The 22,020-nt window shown below is 53.1% G+C and overlaps 1 protein-coding gene across 4 annotated transcripts; it reads right to left on the bottom strand.

Moving 5' to 3' along the window:
• Positions 1–340: 340 nt before the first annotated feature.
• On the bottom strand, positions 341–21,866 carry OCRL (OCRL inositol polyphosphate-5-phosphatase). Of its 4 annotated transcripts, none has more exons than XM_066559443.1 (24): positions 21,810–21,866; positions 21,639–21,718; positions 21,103–21,182; positions 20,226–20,264; positions 19,678–19,788; positions 19,522–19,605; positions 19,091–19,211; positions 18,841–19,002; positions 17,852–17,953; positions 17,332–17,446; positions 15,426–15,542; positions 15,104–15,294; positions 13,981–14,092; positions 12,427–12,536; positions 11,361–11,496; positions 10,042–10,152; positions 9,571–9,736; positions 9,141–9,376; positions 5,712–5,735; positions 3,374–3,493; positions 3,062–3,146; positions 2,508–2,635; positions 1,831–1,942; positions 341–1,728 (listed from the first exon to the last, which is right to left on the bottom strand). In XM_066559443.1, exons 1-24 carry the CDS (start codon positions 21,840–21,842, stop codon positions 1,604–1,606), a joined length of 2,700 nt encoding a protein of 899 aa, XP_066415540.1. In that variant the 5' UTR covers positions 21,843–21,866; the 3' UTR covers positions 341–1,603. The 4 variants fall into 4 exon arrangements, with proteins under 4 accessions (XP_066415540.1, XP_066415541.1, XP_066415542.1 ...); XM_066559444.1 differs by having other exon boundaries at positions 19,678–19,785; XM_066559445.1 differs by lacking the exon at positions 5,712–5,735.
• Between the last annotated feature and the right edge of the window lie 154 nt (positions 21,867–22,020).

Here is a 22,020-nt window from a genome sequence, read left to right as displayed (position 1 = left end):
GCCAAAGCTGTGTGCCACACACTGGCACCAGCACCCTCCTGCACCCGGCTGGACCCAGTGCCATCTCCATCCCGGTGGGGCACATGCCACCACCCACTGTGGGATGGGCACTGGGCTGCAGTGCCAGCACATCAGGGGCGCACCCAGGAGCCCAACCAGCAGGAACCAGCAGCATGGGACCTTCTGCCACTGTCTCCACCTGTGCCCAGCACACTCCTGAAGTGGCTGGGGGAGAGCCTAGCCCTCAGCTGTCCCCAGAGTGAGCCTGGAGCTCCAGGCAGGGCTCCATGACAGTGCAGAACTGCATGAGGAAAGGCAGGTGTGCCCTGCACAGCCCCCAGGCCTTGCACAACGAAGGTTTATTTGGAACGAACAGTTTCCCAATAAATTATGTAATTTAAAAATTTTAAGGATAAGAAAAAGGCAAAAGGGAGGGGAGCCTGCAGCAGCTCAGCCAGTGCATGGGGACCACAGGGCCACACGATACCCTGGGCTGAGCCCAGGCACCAGTGGGGGCTCTGTGACCACAACCTCCTCCCCTTGGCTTTGGCCTCCCTCACCTGAGGCCACATGGCCCCACAGGCCTTAGTGTTTCAGTGGGACAGACCACTCTTGCACCCTCAGTCACCAGCCCCAGGGCTGTCCCCTCAGACAGCTGTGTGTGACCCTTGCACAGCAGCCCCCGTGCACAGCCCCCACAGCTGCTCCTCTGGCCCCTGAGGAGCATTTGTGGCTCCTTTCACTCCCACAAAACCCACACCCTCTGCTAACACCCCAGGAAGGAGACAATGGACTCCATCTAGAGGCACCTGGTGACCCAGCCTGTCCTACCCCCACACTGTAGGCTGGGCGAGAGGGACAGGGGTCCCATCCTGCTCCAAATGCACAGGACAGCCCAAGAGCTGACCCTGGTCACTGCGAGCCACCCACCATCCTGTGCCCTTGGGGGAAGCTGAGGCAGGGAAGGGAGAGGAAATTGAAGGCAGAGTGGGGGGTGCAGGGACAGACTTGTGTGCTGAGGCCCTGGGTCCTGGGAGGGAGGGAGGGGAGAGGGGGGAGGCCATGCTGAAGGGGAGAGGCCAAATGTCCAAACAACCTTCCTGGGTCAGCACGGTCCATAGCACAGTGATGGCATCAGGGCTGGCATGGCTGTGTGGCAGAGGGTGGCACATGTCCCACAGCAGTCTGGGGTGATGTACACACCAGCACACACACCTGGCACTGGAGGGACACAGTGTGCCACAGCCTCCAAGAGCACCAGCCATCCCCACCTTTCTCTACAGCAGCTCCTGGGAGATGGAGGTGACACAGAGAGAAGCGTGACCTGGGAACTGGTGATACTGCCACGGGACGATGGGTGCTGGCACAGTGCTCGGGTATCGACACATCCACCTGGCTCCCACGGGGAAGCTGGAGGCTCCAGAGGTGGATGGCAGTGCAATGAGCGTGCAGGTCCTCTGCAGCGTGGGGTATGGCATGGCAAGGAGGGGGAACTGTCCCTTCCCACTGTAAACACAGCACTTGGAGAGCTTCGAGCCTTTACCCCTCGGAGCTGTCAGAGGCCCGGCTGGAGCGCGGGCCTGCCTTTGGCACATGGCACGAGTCACTCCTCGTCCCCGCTGAGCAGGAAGCTGTAGAGGAAGTTGATGGCACGCTGGCGGTCCTGCTGGGTCTGCCTGGCCATCAGGTTGGGCGGAGGGCGCAGGAGGAGGCTGGAGAACAGGGCAGCTGTGGAGGCAGGTAAAATCAGTCACTGGTGAGGAACGAAGACCTTGGGAGGCACAGGAAGAGGCTGGGATGGAGCGAGGGTCACAGGGGAACAACACTCACCGATCATGGTAGCACTGATGTTGTTGTCCTCTGAGTACTTGAGCAGCTCCCGCAGGAAGGACATTAGGTACCGAAACACGTTGCGGTGGCAGCTCGGCAGCTGAAGGATCACCTGCAAGGAAATGGTGTCAGGAAGCTCTCCCAGCTCCCACTGCTGCAGCCTGGGTATGTGTGGCACTCCGGGTTCCACAGCAACTTACCGACAGCTGGCAGCCCTACTACTGATGGCACTTGTGGACTGTGGCTCCTGGTGACACTGCTTCAAGGAAAGCTGTGTCACCAGGAAAAAAATCCCCAGTGCCTTGTGGCTGCTTCCTGCTTGTTTTTAGTTGGATCCCAGCTCTCAATGCCCCAAAAATTCCCCATCTGCTCAGGGACATGCTTGACCTGGCCTGCTGCCCCACCAGCTGTTAAGAGCCATGCACAGCCCTCCATGAAGGACAGGAATTGTAGCTCTGAGCAGGTGCTCAAGCCCTCAGGACCAGGGGTGGCTTGGCCCCTCCCCATTCCCCATGTGCTCAGGGTAAGACAGGGCTCACTTGGGGTCTCTCTGGAAGAGCTGTCCACTCTCCCAGAGCCACTGTCAGCCCCCAGGCAGGGAGCAGGGCCCAGGCAGGCCCAGAGGCATGGCACAGCCCACAGCAGCAGGAGCTGCCCTGAGCTGGCAGCAGACGCACCTGTCGGCACAGCCGGCTGCTGTGGGACCCCTCCAGGCATCGCTGGTACAGCTCATAGCAGATCACAGGCTCTGGCAGAGCCTCCAGGAAGATGAGGAGAGCTTCAGCCACAGAGTGATTACTGCTCGCTGGAGGGCTGGGAATCAAGGGTCATGCTGAGCAGAGAGAGCCCCTCCCTACCCAGATGCTCATCTCACAGGAGGACACACAAGTTCCCTGCCTGTCTAACCTCTCCTTCTCCTCCACTGTCCCCCATCCATAAAAAACCCTACACTGCATTTCCCACCCTCTGGCTGCACAGAAGCCCCCTGCTCCATTAGCTTCTTCTCCAGACCATGCTCTTCAGTATCCCAGCTCCTGCACTTGGCACAACCCTGCAGAAGCTTCCAGAGCCCCCGGCTGCTTTGGCCAGCCCTGATTCAACTTTGAGAGAGGTTGTGGGGGGACCAAGGGGAGCCCATCCTTGCCAGGAACCCTGCCAGGTAAAGGTGACAGACAAGCTCTCCCGAGAGTGAACTCTCCCAGCAGAGTTGAGATCCATCACAGAAGGATACGGATTGTCTCGGGAATGCTGGTGTCCAGGCAGTCAATGATCTGCTCCAGCTCTTCCTGCATACCTGGAGTCTGGAACAGGTCCTCCTGTCAAAAACAGCACAGGAATGGAGTAAGTCACCTTCCCCACAAAGGCACATGGTGACTCCCAGTGAATGGTGAACCCTGGGACACCCAGCCAGTGCTTTCAGCCCAGGGAAAAGCCTTGCCCTGTAAACAACAAACTGGAGCTGATCACCAGGTGTGTGTGAGGAACCAGGTCACCAGGAGAGCTCCAGTGTAGCACAGGCCCCCTCCCTCACCCTCCCTCTCACCTGGTGGAGAGCATGCTTGAATAGGTGGTCCACCAAGAGCCAGATCTCCTTGGGCACCTGCAGCGGCACCTCACTTGCTTCCTCACTGTCCAGGGAGCCCATCTGCAGGATGGATTTCTCCTGGAGAGAAAGCACACAAGGGCTCAGGGAAACCTCAGTCCCTTCTGCCTCACTCCCTTAGTCCCTGGTAGGGAAAGCTGAGACAGGGGAAGCAGCAGGACCCTGGGGTGCTCTAGCCCTGAATCACTTCCACAGCACCAGCCATTGCCCCACAGGTCCTGGCTCCTCTCCCTTCTGCTGCCCCATGGAACAACCTGCCCGGTCTCTCCAACAGCCCCAGCCCCTTCAGACCCCCAGGAGGTGGCTCTGGCTGCCCACGGTGCCCTGGCCCCATATCCCAGCTCCCACCCTGCAGCCAAGAGAGGCTGGGACCCAGCCAGTCCTTGTGCTGCGGGAGCTGCCACACTGGGGAGCCCAGCCCCGTCCCCACCGACCCCACCACCCCTTCCCTGCCTCCGGGTGCTCCAGCCACGGCTGCTCTCAGGGCTCTGCAACTGTCCTGACTCCTCAAGTTTCTTCCTTGATTTTCCCAAGGAGAGCTCTCACTGAGTAGAGGCCACCACTGTCACAGTTCCTGCTTACTCCTGTGGAGCAGCTGATGTGCTCCTGTGGCTCAGATGTCTCCATCACACCAAGCTTTAACCGGATCCACGTTCTTGGCTTGATTTTACTCTCACTTCACGATCGCTCACATTCCTGTGACCTCCAAGGAGGAAGCCATGCCCAGCACTCCCAAAGCACCCAGGAACCAGCAGCACAAGCAGGAACACAACCCCGCCACCAGCAGAGGAGTCCAAAAGCCACACAGAAAGCACCTCACACCAGCTGAGGCAAAACTGCCATGGCTGTCCCTGCAGCACACACAGCCACTGACAGCAGTCAGGGGCGGCTTCCCTGCTATGCCCAGAGACACACCAAGCTGACACAAGCCCTGGTGGCACGGGCAGTAGCCCCAGTTGCCACACAGCACAGCTCTGCCCTGCACAGCATCAGGTCTGACCCTGCCAGCAGATGAGGAGTCACGGCTGCACAGCTGCCTCGCTCAGCCACATGCACTGGCAAGGTCGGGAAGCAGCATGTCAGGCAAGAGCATTACAGATTTCCTCTAAAAGGGAAAGGGGGAGAGCTGCAGACCCTCTCCCAGATCTGTGGACACTCTACCCGGGCTGAGGCTCTTCTACAGAAACCCCCTGTGTCAGGGCATCACTGGAGCCAAGAGCTGGAGCAGCCCTTTGCATGACTGGGGGAGCTGTGGAGACCCCCATACAGGAGATCCCAGGTATTCAGAGAAGGCTCAAGGTGGCTCCGGGCAGACGAGAAGGAAGAGGAGCAGGGGGAGGAGGCGGGCGCACGTTGGCCGGGCGCCGAGCGCCCTCTCCTGCCGCGTGTGAGGAAGAGAGGTACGCCACGTCCTTCCCACGGGAAGATGCTCCCAAAAATCAAAACTCCTCCCTTCTCCTCTGCCAGGAGGGAGTATGTGAGTTTCATGAGGTTAAACACCCGAGCTTGATCCCCTCTTGGAGAGGGAACATTCCTTCCCTCTCCTGTTGTGCTCTGCTACTGTGCTGACAGCCCAGAGAGGAACAACTCCCTCAGACTGGGAAGCCGGTGCAGAACCAGCTCGAACAAGTTACAAATGTCAGACCCAGCGCAGGGAGAGTTCCTGAACACCCCCAGCATTTCCCACTTGCTCTCCCAAGGAAGTTTTCCTTGCTTGGCTCCAGCACCAAGCATGGGTGCCAAGGGAAGCAGTGATCCCACTCGGGCATTGTGGCCATCAGAGCCAGCAGTCTCAGCTCCCCTGCTTGAGGAGGCACAGAAATATCCACCTCCTGCACAAGGCCCTCCCTCGGCCTCCACAGGGACACAACCAGATGGAAGGAACAAAAGACCTGAGTTTCCTCCTCCAGCCCTCTTCTCACAGGTCTGAGAGGATGCTGTGGTGAATCCCTCCTTATGGTCAGAGGTATGTCAAAGGCTGCCAATCTTTTTTGGGAATATCCAACATTGCTGTCAGGATCAAGAAAGTAATTTTTTTTTCTTCCCAAAGCAAATTTGATGAGCTTCAACATTGCAGTTGGGCTTGGCTCTGGGGTCACTCTATGCTTCTCCATGCTCTCATCCAGCCCACAGCTGTGCTAAGAAGCTTTGCTGGCAGCCATGTCCCCTCTGTGCTCCCCTCCCCTTTCCTCTGCCACAGAAAACAAGGGAAAAGCTCCCATTCTTTACAAACACACCACTGAGAAGCAGACTGCCACGCAGCAATTGCTCATGTTACCTTTTCTAAGAAGCTGTCTTCTTCCTGAGAGCAGCAGGAAAGAGAGGAGAGGAAAAAGTGTGGTTAAGAGGGAGAAAGCACTCTCGGATCAACTCTTGTGATTAAGCAGAAGCCTAATTTGCATTACAAGAACCCACTGAACACCAGGTCCTTCACACATTCTGCTGACACGGCCAAAGTTAAACCTGTGGTGAGAGATTTGCCTGCCAATTAACAACAATCCTGCTCATATGATGCACAGCCTCATCAGGATTTCTGGAAAGCCCTCCAAGGGGCTTAGACAGCACTGTTCACTGGCCAACAGCTGGGCCATGGGCAGATGAGATGTGACCACCAAGAAGTTCCCTAGTCACAATCACTGTCCCTACATTATTTCAGCCATCTTCCCTTGTGATCAGGCCAGAGATAAAACGTTCCCTGGGCTAAATCTGTGTTTCTGAGTGTGTGGCAGCTGTGGAGCTCACAGGGCCCCTAAGCAGCTTTCAGTACCGTCAGGGAAATGAGGGTTTGTGCTCAAACCCGGCTGCTGCTGCTGCTGCAGCCTAAGAGCATTAGCATTGCACAGAGAGGAGTGTGCCAAGCCCTCCGGCAGCACAGCCAAGCCCTCAGCATCCCCAAACAGCCATCCCTGTAGAGCCAGGGCCGGCTGGACACTGCTCATAGGTTTGCAGGAGGAAACAGAAGCAGGCTGTCCATACAGAGTCTTGGCAGATTGACCTTTTGGGGTGGGAACTGCCCCAGCGCATTCCCAGGCTGAGCTGGGAGCAGCTGCAGCTCCCATGGCACAGGGACACCAGGAGGAGCATCTCAGGGTCCCCTGTGGCCTCTGCAGTGCCTGCTTCCTCTGAGCCTCCCTGAGCCACAATAGACTGTCCTCTTCCTGAGAACAGCTTGCTTCGAACAGGAGCTGGCACAGGTTTCTCTCCTGAGGCACAGGGGGAGGGACACAGTCACAGGCTTGGGAGGGCAGACGGCCACCTGCACTTTTTGTAACGGGCGAGTCATGTGCACCTCACCCCCCAACCTGAGCCTGGCTGCTCACCTCTCCACAGAATCACAGAGTGGTTTGGGTTGGGAGGGACCTTAAAGCTCATCTCATTCCACTCTTCTGTCATGGGCAGGGACATCTTCCACTATCCTCAGGTTGCTCCAAGCCCCTTCCAACCTGGCCTTGGACACTTCGAGGAATTGGGCAGCTCTGGGCAAAGAGTGCCAGGGCCTCCCCACCCTTCCAGGGAACAATTTCTCCCTAATGTTGAGCCTTCAGCACGATCTGTTCCACAAGACTCACCTGTTCCTCACAGGGGTTCTTCAAGAGGCTTTTTAAAACCCAAAATAGGATCCCAAGAAAAAACAGGATGAGACACTAATACTGAAATCCCAAAGGAGAGGTGCTCAAGTGACAGCAGCCATGTCACTGTCTCCCTCCTTGGAGAACCAGGAAAGTCATTCCCAGACAAACTCCGACCTGCGTGGTGCTATCCCGCACCCACCTACCTCAGCCCCTCAGTGACTGGATCTCCAGACCTCTCTCCACTGAAATACACAGAAAAAGTCTAGCTAGGCTGAGGAAGATGTTTGGTCCAGTGAAGGATGAGCCCATGCAAGTGCAGAAGGTTCTTAATGCACACACACTGCCAGCCTCACACAGCCTGAGCAGCACCAAAACTCAGGGAACTGCACCCAAATGCTCCAGCGTGCAGGGCAGGCAGCCCCAGCACCACTGACCCAGGCAGCAAGTGCTCAGTTTGGTCTGATTCCAAGGATTTCTCAGCTCACAGGTAAAATCAGCACCAAAAAACTTAAAATATGCCCCCATGCCCATAAGGAGAGCTGTGTCCCTGCTGCAGACACTGGAGCAGGTGCTCCTTGCTGACTGTTTTGCCTGCTTTATTTCTAGATGCTTCACTGAGTAGCAGGAGAAGGAAATCTATAGATGGAAGGAGAAGAAGCCTCAATGAACTCTTACAAATCTAACAGTGTGTTAGTGTCTGTGAGGGCAGAGCGAAGGGTCTGGGCCCAAATTCCTCTCTATCAAGCAAGAAGTTGGTGCTGAGCTGGAAAAAGCAGGTAGAAAAGCAACCAAGGCCAGTGAAATGTTCCAGACCCACTTCTAGAACAAGACTGACTATAACCAAATCCTCAGAAATCTGAGGAGCTGAAGCCTGGATCAGTTGCTTGACCTGAGGAGGCAAACACCGTATCTTGCCACCTGCATCCTGCCTAGCCTGATCAGTGTCAAAAAAGTCAAAAGATTAAAAAGTCAAAATTCTCATATAAAATGGACTTCTCTGTATATTGGACTTGTGAGAAAAGTAGATATCTACAATAAAAGATGGGAACTGAAAGAGGCAGGGAGAGGCACTGGACAACTGCTGAAGGGATAAGAAAATGTGGAAACAATGGGAGTGGAGGCTGGCAAATCTACAGAGGTAGAAAAGCAGCAGCTTCCTGGACAAAAAGCCCCTCATGTAAGGGTGAGACTGTGAGATAGGAGAGAAGAGGAAAGATATCACATGGCAGAGAGACTCAAATAATGGAGCTGAGCTTTCAGGTGGAGAGAAAGAAAGGACTCTCCTGCCTGAACAAGAATGGGGACATGAACTGGCACTCAGGAGCTGCTGCACCTCACTGGAACATGGCCAGGTAAGGCAGTAAGGAGAGATGAAGGAAACCAGCCTGGAAATCAGAATTACATCCCCAAAATGGGACAACCACAGAAACAGCTGAGAGTACCCAAAAAACAAGAGGTGACTAGGGCACCACTGCACCCTCTCTCATGCACACAATGAGCAGTGGGAGGAGGAAAATTGATGCTGGGGGCTGGCATAGGCTGGGGAGAGGAACAGTTTGCTGCACCACAGAGAGATCTCTCCCTGATGAACTATCTCTCACCCGAGGCATTATCTCTCACTGTGGTTGGTGTGGGAGGAAATGGCCAGAGAGGCTGTGACATTGCTCATCTGCTGAGCTGTGTCCTTCAGCACCCCACACCACACACTTTGGTCCTTCTGCTTCTGCTTGCTCCTTCCCCTGAGCAGTGGGAATGTATCCAGAAGGAAAAGGCCTCCAAGGCACTCATCATAGCAAAAGAATCTCATATACCTTGGATGAGAGGACGCTAATCACATCTCTTATGACACTGCAGTGCCACCCAGCTGAGCCTGCCGGCACCAGTAACACCAACATGAGGTGCTGGGATCACTTTTTCATCCCATCAAACAATATTCAGAGCTCACTCGGTAAAAAGGCTGTCAAAACCATTGGCTGTGGTAGACAGGAAGAATAAAAGAGCACCTCAAGCTCTGTGAAGTCACTCATCTCAGAGCCAGCACAGACAGCCTAACCTGCAGGTACTGCTCCTGCTTTTGGGAGCAATCAGGAGGGAATCAGGCTTCTCTGGGTTAGAAGAGCCCCTTCAGAACTCACCAGGTCTATGAGTTTGGTGACTGGAACTTCTCGGATGGGTCGCTTCATCCGGCACAAGGCCTCAAGCGAAGTGCCAAAGCAGCTGGGCAGGTAGGTCCCACTGATGGTCAGGAAATAGTCCTTCCCTCGGTCCAGGTGCAGGACAAGAATATCCTCAATTTTATCCTCGCCAGAGTTCAGGAGGGTGACTGAGTCCTTGCTGACGTACACGTCCAGGGAGATCTCTGTGCTCTCATCTGCAACACACTGGAGCGCTCAAGAACAGACAGACACTCTCCAAAAGGGATGATGGGGACAAACATACAGTGGAAGGGACAAAGGCCACAACAGCATAGACAGACAAGACTGATGGTAAGGAAGGTGGGACACAGGAAAGACAGGAAGGACTGAATGGAAATGGGATTGGGGGGGTCTACAGCACTACACTCACCTGGCTCCAGGTAACCTTCACAAGGCTCGGCCCGAAGCCATGGCTTGCAGTAGTGGTTGTCATTGAGCTTTGGGATGAAGGAGAAGTGACAGGTGACTTGCCCATTATTGGTAATCTGGAACTTCTGTTTCTGCAGCTGACGGAACTTCACGTTCTCAAACTCGAACTGTAGAGCAAAAAGAAATCAAGCGATACTAGTGGCCAGGATATGGCCCATGGCCAGCCCCCCACAGACTCTGCGGTGGCCCCCTGAGGCTGAGAGGAGCCCACCTAATGCAGAATTCCTCACAGAAGTCCTGCCAAAGAGCCAAGACAACATGTCCTCGCTAACCCAATTCCTGATCATAAGATAAAGGATAGAGTTCAATTTTCTATAATCCAGTTAATTGAAACAAGGTCTTTGAAAGAAGTTCTGGCACTTTGAAGGTTGCTGTGTTTGGGCAGGGACAGCGATCCCAGGTTCATCCTCACCTCTCTCCTGCTCAGCTCTAGCGAAGGAAGAAAGTCATTCTCCATCCTGTCCATTACACGAACAATGTCTTCAAACAGCTTCCGATACTTCTGCTCATCCACAACCTTCACCTGTGGGAGACAAAAAACACTCAAGGAAACTTCTGACTGGCTTTCACAGGAACTCTCTTGATCATGAGCTGCAGAAGTGAATTATTTATCTAAGCACTTGCTTCTGTAGCTGCAAGGCTGAGAGAGTTCACACACACGTGTGCAGTCCCAAGCTGTGTCTGCAACTTTACACAGATTTCACTGCTGCAGGTGTTACCAGGGTCTGTCTGGCCACTGGTCACACAACTGGGAGATCACTGGAGGCAACCTCTGTGAGACAACACTGGCATGCTGCAGCATTTCTCATGATTGTCCACAGGGAAAGGGGAAAGGCTTTTCTTTAAATAGACTCAGCCTATTCTACTCAGCGCAGGTGAGGCACACATGATATGCCATGTCTGGTTCTGGGCTCCCCAGTACAGGAGAGATATAGAGGCCCCGGAGTGGGGCCAGCAAAAACTGTGGAGATGCTAAAGTGCCTGGAGCATCTCCCTTACACAGAAAGGCTGAGGGAGCTGGGGCTGTTCACCCTCAAGAGGACACACAGCTGAGAGGGGCTCTGTCTGTTCCTGACTGCAGGGAGGGCTCAGAGCAGGGCCCAGGCTCTGCTCTGTGGGGGCCAGCAATGGCACAAGAGGCATGGGAACATGAGGAAGAACTTCTTCACTGTGTGGGTGACAGAGCACTGAAATGGATTTCCCAGAGAGGCTGTGAAATCTCCCTCAGTGGAGAGAGTCCAGAACTGCCTGGACACAATCCTGTGCCGTGTGCTCTAGGATGGCCCTGCTGGAGCAGGGAGATGGGACCCAACAACCGACTGTGGTCCCTTCCAACCTGACCCATTCTGTGACCTGAGCCACCCAGGGAGCAGGAGGTAGCAAAAATGGACATGGAGTGTCCCCATTGGCTGCGCCAAAAAACCTGAATTTGCTGTCACTCTCCACTGAAGACATCCAGGTGTGAACCAGATGACACATCCAACGCAGCACAGCACAGCCAGGTCCAGGCTGCTGCTGTGTCTCCATGTGGAGGAGGGAACAGCAGGACTCATGCATTCCCATGCTGCCAGAGGCAGCACCCCCACAGCAGGCACACCTCAGTTGGGTTCACGTGTCCTCTTGCAACTCTTGCCTTAGCAGAGGTGCCCTGACTCTGTCACCGCCTCCCACAGTAATGCCTGGAATGCCGGGCAGCGCTGGGATCCTGCCCCAACAAACACACAAACCCACCCCGATGCGGAACAGGGCGCTGACAGGCTTGTGGTCACTGGTCTTGAGATCCATGTGACTGCAGTACCGGAGCTGACTGACATCCCCTCCTCTCCAAAGGATCCGATCACACCACGCTGGCACACGACACTTACCACTACAAAGAAAAACAGGTTACCAGGGGAATCCAACAATCCTATCAAGCCATCCAAGCTGTTCCTCTTCCCAACAAGGCAGTTCTCTCCACCCGCATCATCACAGCAGTGATGGAATGAACTCCTATCACTTACCCCAACTTGAATTCTGTTATTTCTTCTGCTCTCTCCCCCTTTCCCAATACAGCAGATAAAATTCCCATCCTTTCCAGCACCAGAAAACAAAATAACCCTCAGTCAAGCCCACCACAGCCTGACCCCATGTGTGCTGTGACCCAAGCTGCATGACTTTCTTGTGCTGCCAGACTTTCTGCCGACAATCCAACCCATCGCTTATTGTCTCCACTCCAGAAAGTCTACTCAGTGACTAGTATTATGTTGTGAAGCCTGAATCCTGGGTTATCCTTCTTCAGATTAACTACTGTGGTGATTCATAAACACGGCAAGTCAAGTTCAATCACTACATGGTTTGGAAGTCCTTCTTGGGAGTTTCTCCCTTCGGAGCAGCCCCTGCAGCAGATGCAGCCATGTCTGTGGGAGGCACCAAGCAGGAACCACAGCTGCTATCACAGTGCAGCCACCCTGTGGGTGTGCAAGTCAGGGGACAGGGTGACTCAGAGAGCCTGTTTCCTTAGCTCTTCAATTCCTTTTTTATACTGTTTGCCTGTCCCTGGTAATAGAAAAAGGCCCCAGTGCAGGGTCACCTGAGCTCACACTTCACCTGCCTTCATCCAGTGGGATCAGCAGCTACAGAGGTTTAAGGGATGTGCCTGCTCAACGTACACAGGGGGCTGCTTATTGCAGAAAGCAGGAAAGAAACGAAGGCCAAACATAACACTGACAGGTATGCAGTTCTAAGAAGCAGGAAATCAAATTTTGTGAAAAATGTGTTTCATGTCATAGGCAAATACACCCAGTTGCAGCCAATGTACCTGGAGTCCCAGCGATCTGTTTTAGAGTCATATTTATACGTGGGGATGAATTTAATATCTCCCTCCATGAAATCTGCAAATGCTTTCTTCTGAGTGCGCTGAATATTCAGCTAAAGCAGAAAAAAAAAGCTTTAAAAAGAAAAAAAAAAAACAAACCCAACCAAACCCAAGAAACCCTCCCTTGCCCCAGCAGTGTTAGAGAGCAGATCTACAGGCAGAGAAAGCGTGGCCTGTGGCCATTCTGTGGGATTCACAGACAACCCCAAACTGCCTCTCAGACCTCACACCTTTAACACACAAGTGGAAAGTTTTCCAAACAGACCGAGTACAAATGAGCATCGTACTGCTCACCAGACCATGCAGGCAGCTTCAAGCAAGAGTTAAGGGAAATATTAATTACTAAATGCTTTCATCAGTTTTCAGGCTTAGGATTGCCATCATTAATTGTTCCCCACCAATCATTTTAGCAAGAGCCTCCAGGATTGCACTTGCCTGACAACCTGGCACCACCCTCCTTTGCTCCTTTCCTCTTCTGGATGTTTTCCTCAGTAAGACCTAAGCTACAGCTGTTTCCTGAACAAAGCTCTGTAGCACAGCAAAAATGAGCTACAGAGGACAACCAACCAAATTTATTGTTAAACTGTGTCAGAGGTGACATTGCACCACTGCTGTTCATGTTTCCCAGGTGCAACCCTTCACCTGAAAGGAACCTGCCACCAGCTTCTGTGTGCTGCAGGGAAGTGCCGAGCAGGGAAGGTGACAGCACAGAATTCAGGTCAAACTGGCTGAGCAGATTTGGACTCCAAATCAATACCTCTTTCACAACACTGATCGCAGCAGCTTTTGTTGCTGTTACAAATGCTTGTGTTCAGCTTGTAGAGGGAACTCCTGCACTGAGACACAGACTCACTTACACAGTGACTGCCTGAGTTACCCAGTTACCCCAATATGGACAATTTGGTTTTGTTAGGGGGATGTTGCAACCAGCACACCCAGAGCTCTGTCAGGGTCCAGTGTCGATGTCTGTGTCCAGACCCTTATTGCAGTGTGCAATGGAATTACATAGGTTGGAAAAGTCCTCCAAAACCATTGACTCGAATGGTTCCTCCAGCACTGTCAAGGCCCCAACTAACCTATGTCCCCACGTGCCACCTCTACATGTCTGTTAAATCCCTCCAGGAATGGGGACATCACTGCCCTGGGCAGTCTGTGCCATGGCTGGACAGCATTTTCCATTAAAAAATTTTGCCTAATATCCAACCCGAACCTCTCCTGGCACAACTTGAGGCCATTTCCTCTTGTCCTCCCAGTTGTTACCTGGGAGAAGAGACCAACCCTGACCTGGCTGCACCGTCCTCTCAGGGAGTTGTAGAGAGCAAGAAGATCCCCCTGAGCCTTCTCTTTTCCAGGCTGAGTTCCTCCAGCTGCTCCTCATCAGATCTGTGCTCCAGCCCCATCCACAGCTCCGTGTCTGCCAGCTCCTCCCTAGCAGAGGCACCTCCCAAACCAAGATGACCTCCCAGGGATGGGGTGAATGTGAGCGAGTTCACTCACCTGGTCGTAAGTCAGCAGTTTCTGAAGTTCATTCTTGCTGATGAGATTCTTCACTTCACTGGCATCCAGCAGACACAGCCTGTAGTTCAGGTCTCCCAGCCAGATAACAACGCTGCAAACAAAGATACACAAACAATCATGGAATGGTCTGGTTTGGAAATGAGCTTAAACCTTATCTTGTACCAGCTGGGGAGGGACACCTTCCACTCTCCCAGGTTGATCCAAGAGAACAGCACTGACTCTAATGAAGCAAGACCAGTGTTCACACAAAGTCCAGCTGGTGTTGAGGCTCTTCTCATATTAAGAAGAGAGCCATGGTGGAGGTCATTAAGCAGAGTCAGCTGGTCAGCCAGTGGGACAGGTGAGGCATCTGCAGGGTTATCCCTCATGTACACCCTGCTTTTACCTGTTGGCTTTTCACTGCCTTTCCTTCAACCAGAGCGGGCCACTGCTGCACCACCTACTGAGCCAAGACCGCCTGACGCTGAATTAGCAGGAGCAGAATTAGGTTCCTGAAGGTTACAACCTTTTGGACATTGTTTCCCATCCCTGCCATCAGCCATACCTCAGCAGCACCTGCTCCCACCCCGCTCTTCTCCAGGCTTCCAAACAGGCCTACAGCCTTCTTGCTGTCAGCAGCTAAAGAAGCACTCATGGGATCCACTCTTTACTCCATAAAGGTTTCCTTTAAAGATTAAAATTTAAACCCCTTGCTAGTACCAAAGCTCTTCCTGTTTATAGTCAAACCTCAACATTTCCATTAGTAGATTATCAAGGATAATCTAATATTGCAAGGTTTTTTTCTGTACTAATCCACTCTACATTTTTGGTTTTTAAATGGTTTAAGTATTAATTACAGAAATACCAACCATTTGTATTCTGTTTAGGCCTGCTGAAAAGGAAGTTATACACAAACACAAGGAGAGGGACACTGGGCACAGGTGCATAAGGCACTGCAACAAGGAGGTGACCAGTTTGTCTGCAGGAACTGCAGCACATCACAGCCCTTAGGATTTCAAATTATTTTATTAAGCCAAATTATTTATCTGCATGAAACCTCCTGTTGCTGCAGTTCTGACTTGACTTGGATTACTCAACACCACTGCCAAAGGGTGCAACTCACTCATGCTTCATGATGTTGAGCTCAGACAGACAGTCTGAGGTGGAGATCAGGAAGCTCATCCGGGCACAGATGTCCTTGTAGTCCTGGTTTCGACGCTCAAAGTCCTCCACATGGGCAGCCAGGTGGGAGTTGACGACACAGAACGTGGTGTTGTAGAACATGAACCTGATGGCCACACCACCCTTGTTGCCCTAGGGACAGGAGGGACCAGTGGGGAGTGGGTGACAGGTGAGAGGACTGGGATGGCACAGGTGAACCAAACCAGACTGTGCCACTTCTTGCATGGATACAAGGAAGCAACAAGCTGGCCTTGGTGACTCACCATCTTTCCCATGACTCCTGTGCCCACAGACTCTGTCACAATCTCTTTGATATTGCTCAGATGATCCTTCTTAGCAAATATGAGCAACATCATCCCAACCAGGCGGACCATTTGCACCTGCAAAAATAAACGGGATCCTGAATTCCCAGAGAGGCAGCGGGAATGCAGTTCTGATCTGCTCTGCCTGATGCTCTGCTGCTCTGGCTCTCCCTGTTCCTCATGTTCTCTACTCAATCCCTAATTGCAACAACAGAACCCAAAGAGTCTCCTGTCCTGAACAGCAAGGTTCTTGGGGTCCATCTGTCTCCGCCCAGGAGCTGTCAGCGGTGCTGAGCCCACTGCATTCCCTACTCTGGTCCCTCCCTACAACAGGGTGGGCAAAGAGAAACTGAATAAATGCCCAGCAAGTTTGTGACTCGGGTCTCAGCCCTTGCTGTGCTCTAGCCAGCACAAGCAGAGTGCTCCAGCCAGGCCCAGGGCTGGGGCTGTCCTGAGGCTGCAGATGCAGTGGGAGTCAGAGCCCACCTTGGCTTACTGCGGACTCCAGTGCAGAGGGGAATGGACAGAGATGTTCCTATTTCCCTGAGGCAGACCTGCCTGATGCACGGGATAGCAAAAGGCATCTCTGAGCTACATAGATTGACTCATTCTCAGGAAATACTTGTTCCCTAAAGCCAAGGGCCTCTCTGGATCTGAGCAGTTATCTGCTCCCACAGAGCTCAGCCCACAGAGGCTAACACTGTGCTCATGTGCCCTGTCCCAGTGGGGATCTCAGGTCTGCTGCTGATCTTTTACATGTGCTAAGCCAACACTGTCCAGTCTGTGACCTTCCTGCACCTCCAAAAGAGTGGTATCATCCCTGTGAAACAGTGACATCACCACTCTGAAACAATGACAAGGCCTCACCTGCTTGAGCACAGTCTGCATGCTCACCTCTATGCACAGAAACATTCACATGTGTTGGGATTAAGTCTATGGAGTGAGGAAAGAAGCTGAGAGCAGAGAATTTGGCTGCAAGGGCCCAGAACCTGGTGTGCTCTGCAGGAGCAGAATTTGCAGGTGACCACAAGTCTTATCTACAGCTTCAGCCACCTCCACCTCCTGCAGCCCTATCCTGCACTCTCCCTTTCACTACAGTAGGAGAAATTCACCCAAAACTAAAGTGAAGCAAAGGGAGAAGAGGGAGCAGGAGCCTCTGTGGTTCAGGCCCGGACTCCTGGCTCCCCTTGATAGGTCTCAGTTCAGCAAGATACTCTATTCCCTGTTTCATTTCCTGTAACATCTGCTCAGAGCAAGCAGTATGGGGTGTGACAGCAAACACATAGGCTAAGGAAGAAAGGGAAACCCATTAATGTATTCAGGACTGGTCCCTGCAGCATAAAAGTTTGTCATAGCAGAGATAAAACCAGTGTCCTGCTCTAAACCAGCCAGAACAAAGTCCTGCTGCCACAGCTGAAGCAATTCTCACTCAAGGCAGCAGCACCCAGAAGATTGCACTTCATAAATCATCCTATTCTTTCAGAGAAAATCTATTAATTTAATTTACCAGCTCAGGACACACCTGGCTTCTATAGTATAGGATGAGAAGGTAATATAGATAGAGAATTTGAACCTGCTGCTTCCCTTACAACTACCTCCTATTTGATAAAGGTATTGTGGTCCCCACCTTTATAAATTTCTACTTCAAAGGACAATATTTCCTACAACTGTAGTGCAGAAACAGACTCTCCAGATTTAACTTGACACATTTTACAGATGCCCAGGTATGCACATGCCCAGTATCACACTTGGTTTCTCCAAGCCTTGCTCCTTGGACAGGGAGGAAAAGGGAAGCCCTTTTCCTTTTTCCTTCCTTCCCATCATGCCAGCTCCATGACAAGCCCCCATGCCACTGAGCAGAACTCACTTTCTTGTATTTGGCCTTAGGGTGCAGGGACCTCTCCACAGCAGACAGCCACTCCTGTTCCTTCGTAGAATCAAGGTAGAAAAAGGCCTCCGTGCTGAGGTCCAGCTCCTGGAACCTGGAAACCCAAGAGCTTAGCACCTCCAGCCTTCCTGCAAATCCTCCTCTACCTACAGAAATGTGAAACCTCCAACAACAGCCCTTGGAAGAACAGCTCTTTATGGCCACTTGCTAAATAAAGCAGTAGAATTTCCCCATGTGCCTTTGAGATCCTACCCCAAGTCCCCAGCAACCCTTTCCCTGAGAAACACCACTTTAGACAGAGGACAATGAGTGAGCTCTGCAGATACCTCCAGGAAAATCTACTGTCATGCTAGCTTTGTTCAACTTGATCCTCTGCCTCATCCAATGGCTTTTTGCCCTCAGACAGCCCCTGTGTGACACAGCTCAGCTCTGTGCAGCCTCTGAGAGCACAACATGAACCTAAACCCTACCCAGCCCTCCTGGATCCCCAACTGCTCACCCGATGCAGTAGAAGTCTGGAGGCTCCATGTCATACACCAGCCATGGGTTCAAGAAGCTGTCTGGAGACTGCCCATTCACATTCCATGTACCCACAAAGAACCTAAAACACAAACGCAGCTGAGCTGTTAGAAAACACAATGAAAACCACAGCAGCACAGCAGTGTTCTGGCTGGAAGCATGCACTATATGAGCTGTCCCTGCATGGAGCAATGACTGCCATGGGGGAACTGAAAGTCACAGAATCATTGAGGTTGGAAAAGACCTCCAGGATCATTGAGTCCAAGCTGTGCCCAATGCCCACCTTGTCACCCAGCCCAGAGCTCTGAGTGCCATGTCCAGGCATTCCTTGCACACCTCCAGAGATGGGGACTCCACCACCTCCCTGGGCAGCCCCTTCCAATGCCTGACCACCCTTTCCATGAAGAAATTCCTCCTGGTGTCCAACCTGAACCTTTCCTGCTGCAGTCTGAGGCCATTTCCTCTTGTACTCTCCCTTGCTCCCTGGGAGCAGAGCCCAACCCCCTTGGCTGCCCCCTCCTGTCAGGGAGTTGGGGAGAGCCAGAAAGTCCCCCTGAGCCTCCTCTTCTCGAGGCTGAGGCTTCTCTGCTCCCTCAGCTGCTCCTCAAAAATTCTCCCAGGCTTGGCTCCCTCCCAGTGACATTCCTCTCAGAGTAAGGCATTCCACCAGCAAACACCTGGCTCTTTTAACATCACGTCACGAGGGGCAATACCACAACACTATGGTGGGACATCTGTCTTCACTCTTTCTGCCCATCTGCTCCAGCCTTACCAAGGCTCAGGAGATCTGACATACACAGAGATAACACAAAAGCAGCAGCTGCCCCATGGACACGAGATTTTTGGTTGTACCATCCTCACTGGCCACCTGAGCTGCAACCCACCACCAGCTGCCAGGGTCCAATCCTGGGTGAGATTCAAGCTCAAAGGAGAGATCCCACAGCTCTGTCCTTCCCTCCCAGCTCTCACCTGAAGTTGTGCAGGTTGATGTAGGCCTTCTCCCTCTTGGCCAGCACATGTTTGATGAGTCCCTCTCTCTGCCCCGAATGTGTGCTGGGCAAAAAGATCTTGCGCATAGTGTTTGTCACCTTGGGCTGGTCTCTGGATGCGCCTTCTCTCTCTCGGTGAAATCTAGGAAGGAAGCAAGAGCAGCACTAGAACTAGTTCTGCTGTCTAGGAAGAAAAGTAAAAAAGGGAACAGATCCCCTACATTACTTACTGCTTATTCTGAGGGACAGGAGGAGGTGGGGGTTCCCGTCGAGATCCCGTCTGGTGGTTCTGCATGTTCCTTTTCTCTTCTAGGCTCAGGGTGTTGAAGTCATCCTCAAACCCCAGAGCTCCTGTAATGAAAAATCCAAGAAAAACACCCTGAGAAACAACCTGAAAGAGCTCAGATCAAGAAGGAAAAAATGTAACTTCACAGAAAGCAAAAAACCAAATGACAGTAGGAATACATCAATTGTGTTACCCTGGAAATGGGAGAAAGGGGCACTTAACCACAAGGGAAGGCAGGAAGGAGCTTAACATGCACAAACCAAGGGTGAAAATAGCACTCAGGAAGGAATTAACAGACAAGGAGGTGTGGCCAGACCCAGCTCCTACCCTGGGCACCCCAGCACTGCACAGGCCCCGCAGCAAAGCCAACTGTACCTGGAGATAGACCTGTGAGGCTCTTCTCCACCTGATGCCAAATGGCTGAGTCCTTAGGTTCAGGAAGAGATGCTTTCAGGTGGGCTGGAAAAAAACCCATCCCTGTCAGAAACTGCTGGCAGAGAATTTCACATGCACAGGGGCAACTCTGCTCACCTTCCTGTATGCTCTGCACTTCTGACAGGAATCCCAAGCAGCGCTCCTCGTCAGGGATCTCGAAGAGCCGCTCCGGTGCCTCCTCACCCTGGATCCTGACCTTGCAGCCTGCTTCAAACACACTCACTGAATCAGCCCAGGCTGCCTCAGAGTCCCCAGGCTTCCCACCCAGCTTCCAGGTGTTGTTTGTGATGGAAATCTGCACCTAAGTTATCCTCCCTGCGCTTCTGAGGTCCCCCCACCCTGCTTGGGGTATCCCCAGCACATTCTCCTGTCTTTAGGAATCGTCCCTACTGCAATTTTGCAGAGAAGAGCTCTAAAAGCATGAAGAAAAATTGCAGACATTTTGACCATTTGCATTTCAAACCTTGTCTGTCATGGCAACTGAGTGTCATGACACAGCCAGATGACAATATCAGAGGGAAAACCATCGCTGTTTGAGCAGAGGACAAACACTGAGCCTGGGGGAAGACTGGAAGGCAAAACAAGCACCAGTGGCTGTTCCCTAACAGGATCTTTAGCTACACCACTGCCCTTATGAAACTTACTGTTTGTAGCTATATCAATCAGCAGAGTTTCTTCTGCCTCTAGAAAAGAGAAAGCCAGGATCAGTAGAGCTGACGCTGGATGCTGCAGTAATTGAGGACTCATATAATTACACTACCAGTCATGAGAGAGTCCTGACAGGAACAAAGAGCTCTAATTTACATCTGTACATTCCTAACGGTTCTGGCTGAGAGAACCTGGACAGTCACCTCCCAACAAGTGTCCCAGGGAGATTCCTACCACACAGTTCTCATACACCTGGATGGTTTTTCACCATCAGTGCAGGTACTTTGGGAAAGACCAACTTGACAAGGAACTTCAGAGCTTCTCTACAGAGCAAGACCAAGGGCAGAACATCCCTGAGCTGCACACAAGGGAATGAGCAAATTCAGAAAAACGGACTTGTACTCCTCACAAGGATTTGCCCCAGGGTCACTTGTTGCTATTTAAGTTCTTCCAAGGCCTAAAGCCCTTCCTCATCCAATAGGTTGGATGCTGAGAGCTTGCTAGACCTTAGGAAGTTTAGATGTAAACATGCAGGAAAAGGCAACAGCTCCCAACTCTTGGCATAGCAGAGAACTCTGAGAGACAGACACCAAATTCCAGACCCTGAAACCAGGTTCTGCATGTGTTGGTTCTGTGTGATGCCAAGCCCAACATGCACTGGAGCCAGCCAAGTTCTTCACAAGTGCATGCTGACATGGAATGACAACCTGCTTGGATGAGGAACAAGGGGATGCCATAAAATGTGACTTGCTGTTTCACAAGGAAAGGATTCAATCTGCTGTGGCTCAGGAGACAGGTCAGGAAACACCATTAAATTTAAGGTTTGTGGATGAACAGCAGGGGATTCTCAACCTTCCCCCCAGCAGTCAATACCTTGCACACATTTAAAACGGCTATTGATGGGAATATAATCCGGATCAGAGTTTTCTTTCTCCTGGGAGCGAATAACGACCCTGCAGACAGAAGGAAGGCTTATAAAAACCTGGCAGCAACGCACACAAACGGGAGCTGTGTGTACAGAGACAGTGTTTGATTTTTATCGTTAAACTTCTGGGGCAGCAGGAGGAAAAAGGCAACGAAGGTGAGACCGTGCAGGACGCGGATACCCCGTGGGAGAAGTAAGAGCTGTTGAACTCTCCCTGCCACGGGGCAGGGCCAACACCGGGATGGCAGCGGCTCTGCTTGCCGGAGGAGCATCGGGGAGTCTCCTCCGCAGCGCCGGTCTCGCGGGTCCCCGCCCGCAGGGTGAGGGGAGCCCGCCGGGGGAGCACGCAGGGATCCCGAGAGTCACGTCGGCTGTGGCCACTCGGCGAAGAACCGAGCCGTGCACGGGCACGGCGCGTCCCGCCCCGGCCCCGCCGCGGCGGCACCGACCGAGGCGAGCCGGGCCCCGCCACGCTCGCACTCACCCGTAGCGGCCGGCCCGCCGCTCCAGGCCGAGCACGCACGGCTCCCGCCGCCCGGCCCGCACCTCCGTGCCAGCAACGCTCTGCGCCGCAGTTAAGAAAACCTCCGGTCACCGGCCTGCCCCGCCCCACCGCTGCCCCCCGCCCGCCCGGCCCCTCGCGCACGGTGGATACGAGCAGGCCACAGCCCACGGCGCGCGCCTCCATGGCGGCGCTCGGTCTCCCGGCGACTCCGCGCTGGGCACGGGCGCGGAGCAGAGCGGCGCCCGCCGCCGCCGCCGCGCCCCCTGCTGGCGGGAGGACCCCACCGCCCTTGCCCGCGACGTACACCGATTGCGCGGCAGGAACCGAGAGTGCACCGGGGGCGGGGGACCTGTGGATCTGC

The sequence above is a fragment of the Molothrus aeneus genome, chromosome 14 (genome assembly GCF_037042795.1).
Source record: "Molothrus aeneus isolate 106 chromosome 14, BPBGC_Maene_1.0, whole genome shotgun sequence".
NCBI classification, from domain to species: domain Eukaryota; kingdom Metazoa; phylum Chordata; class Aves; order Passeriformes; family Icteridae; genus Molothrus; species Molothrus aeneus.
Note: the sequence above shows the minus strand (reverse complement) of the source record. Positions and strands in the feature narration are given on the sequence as shown.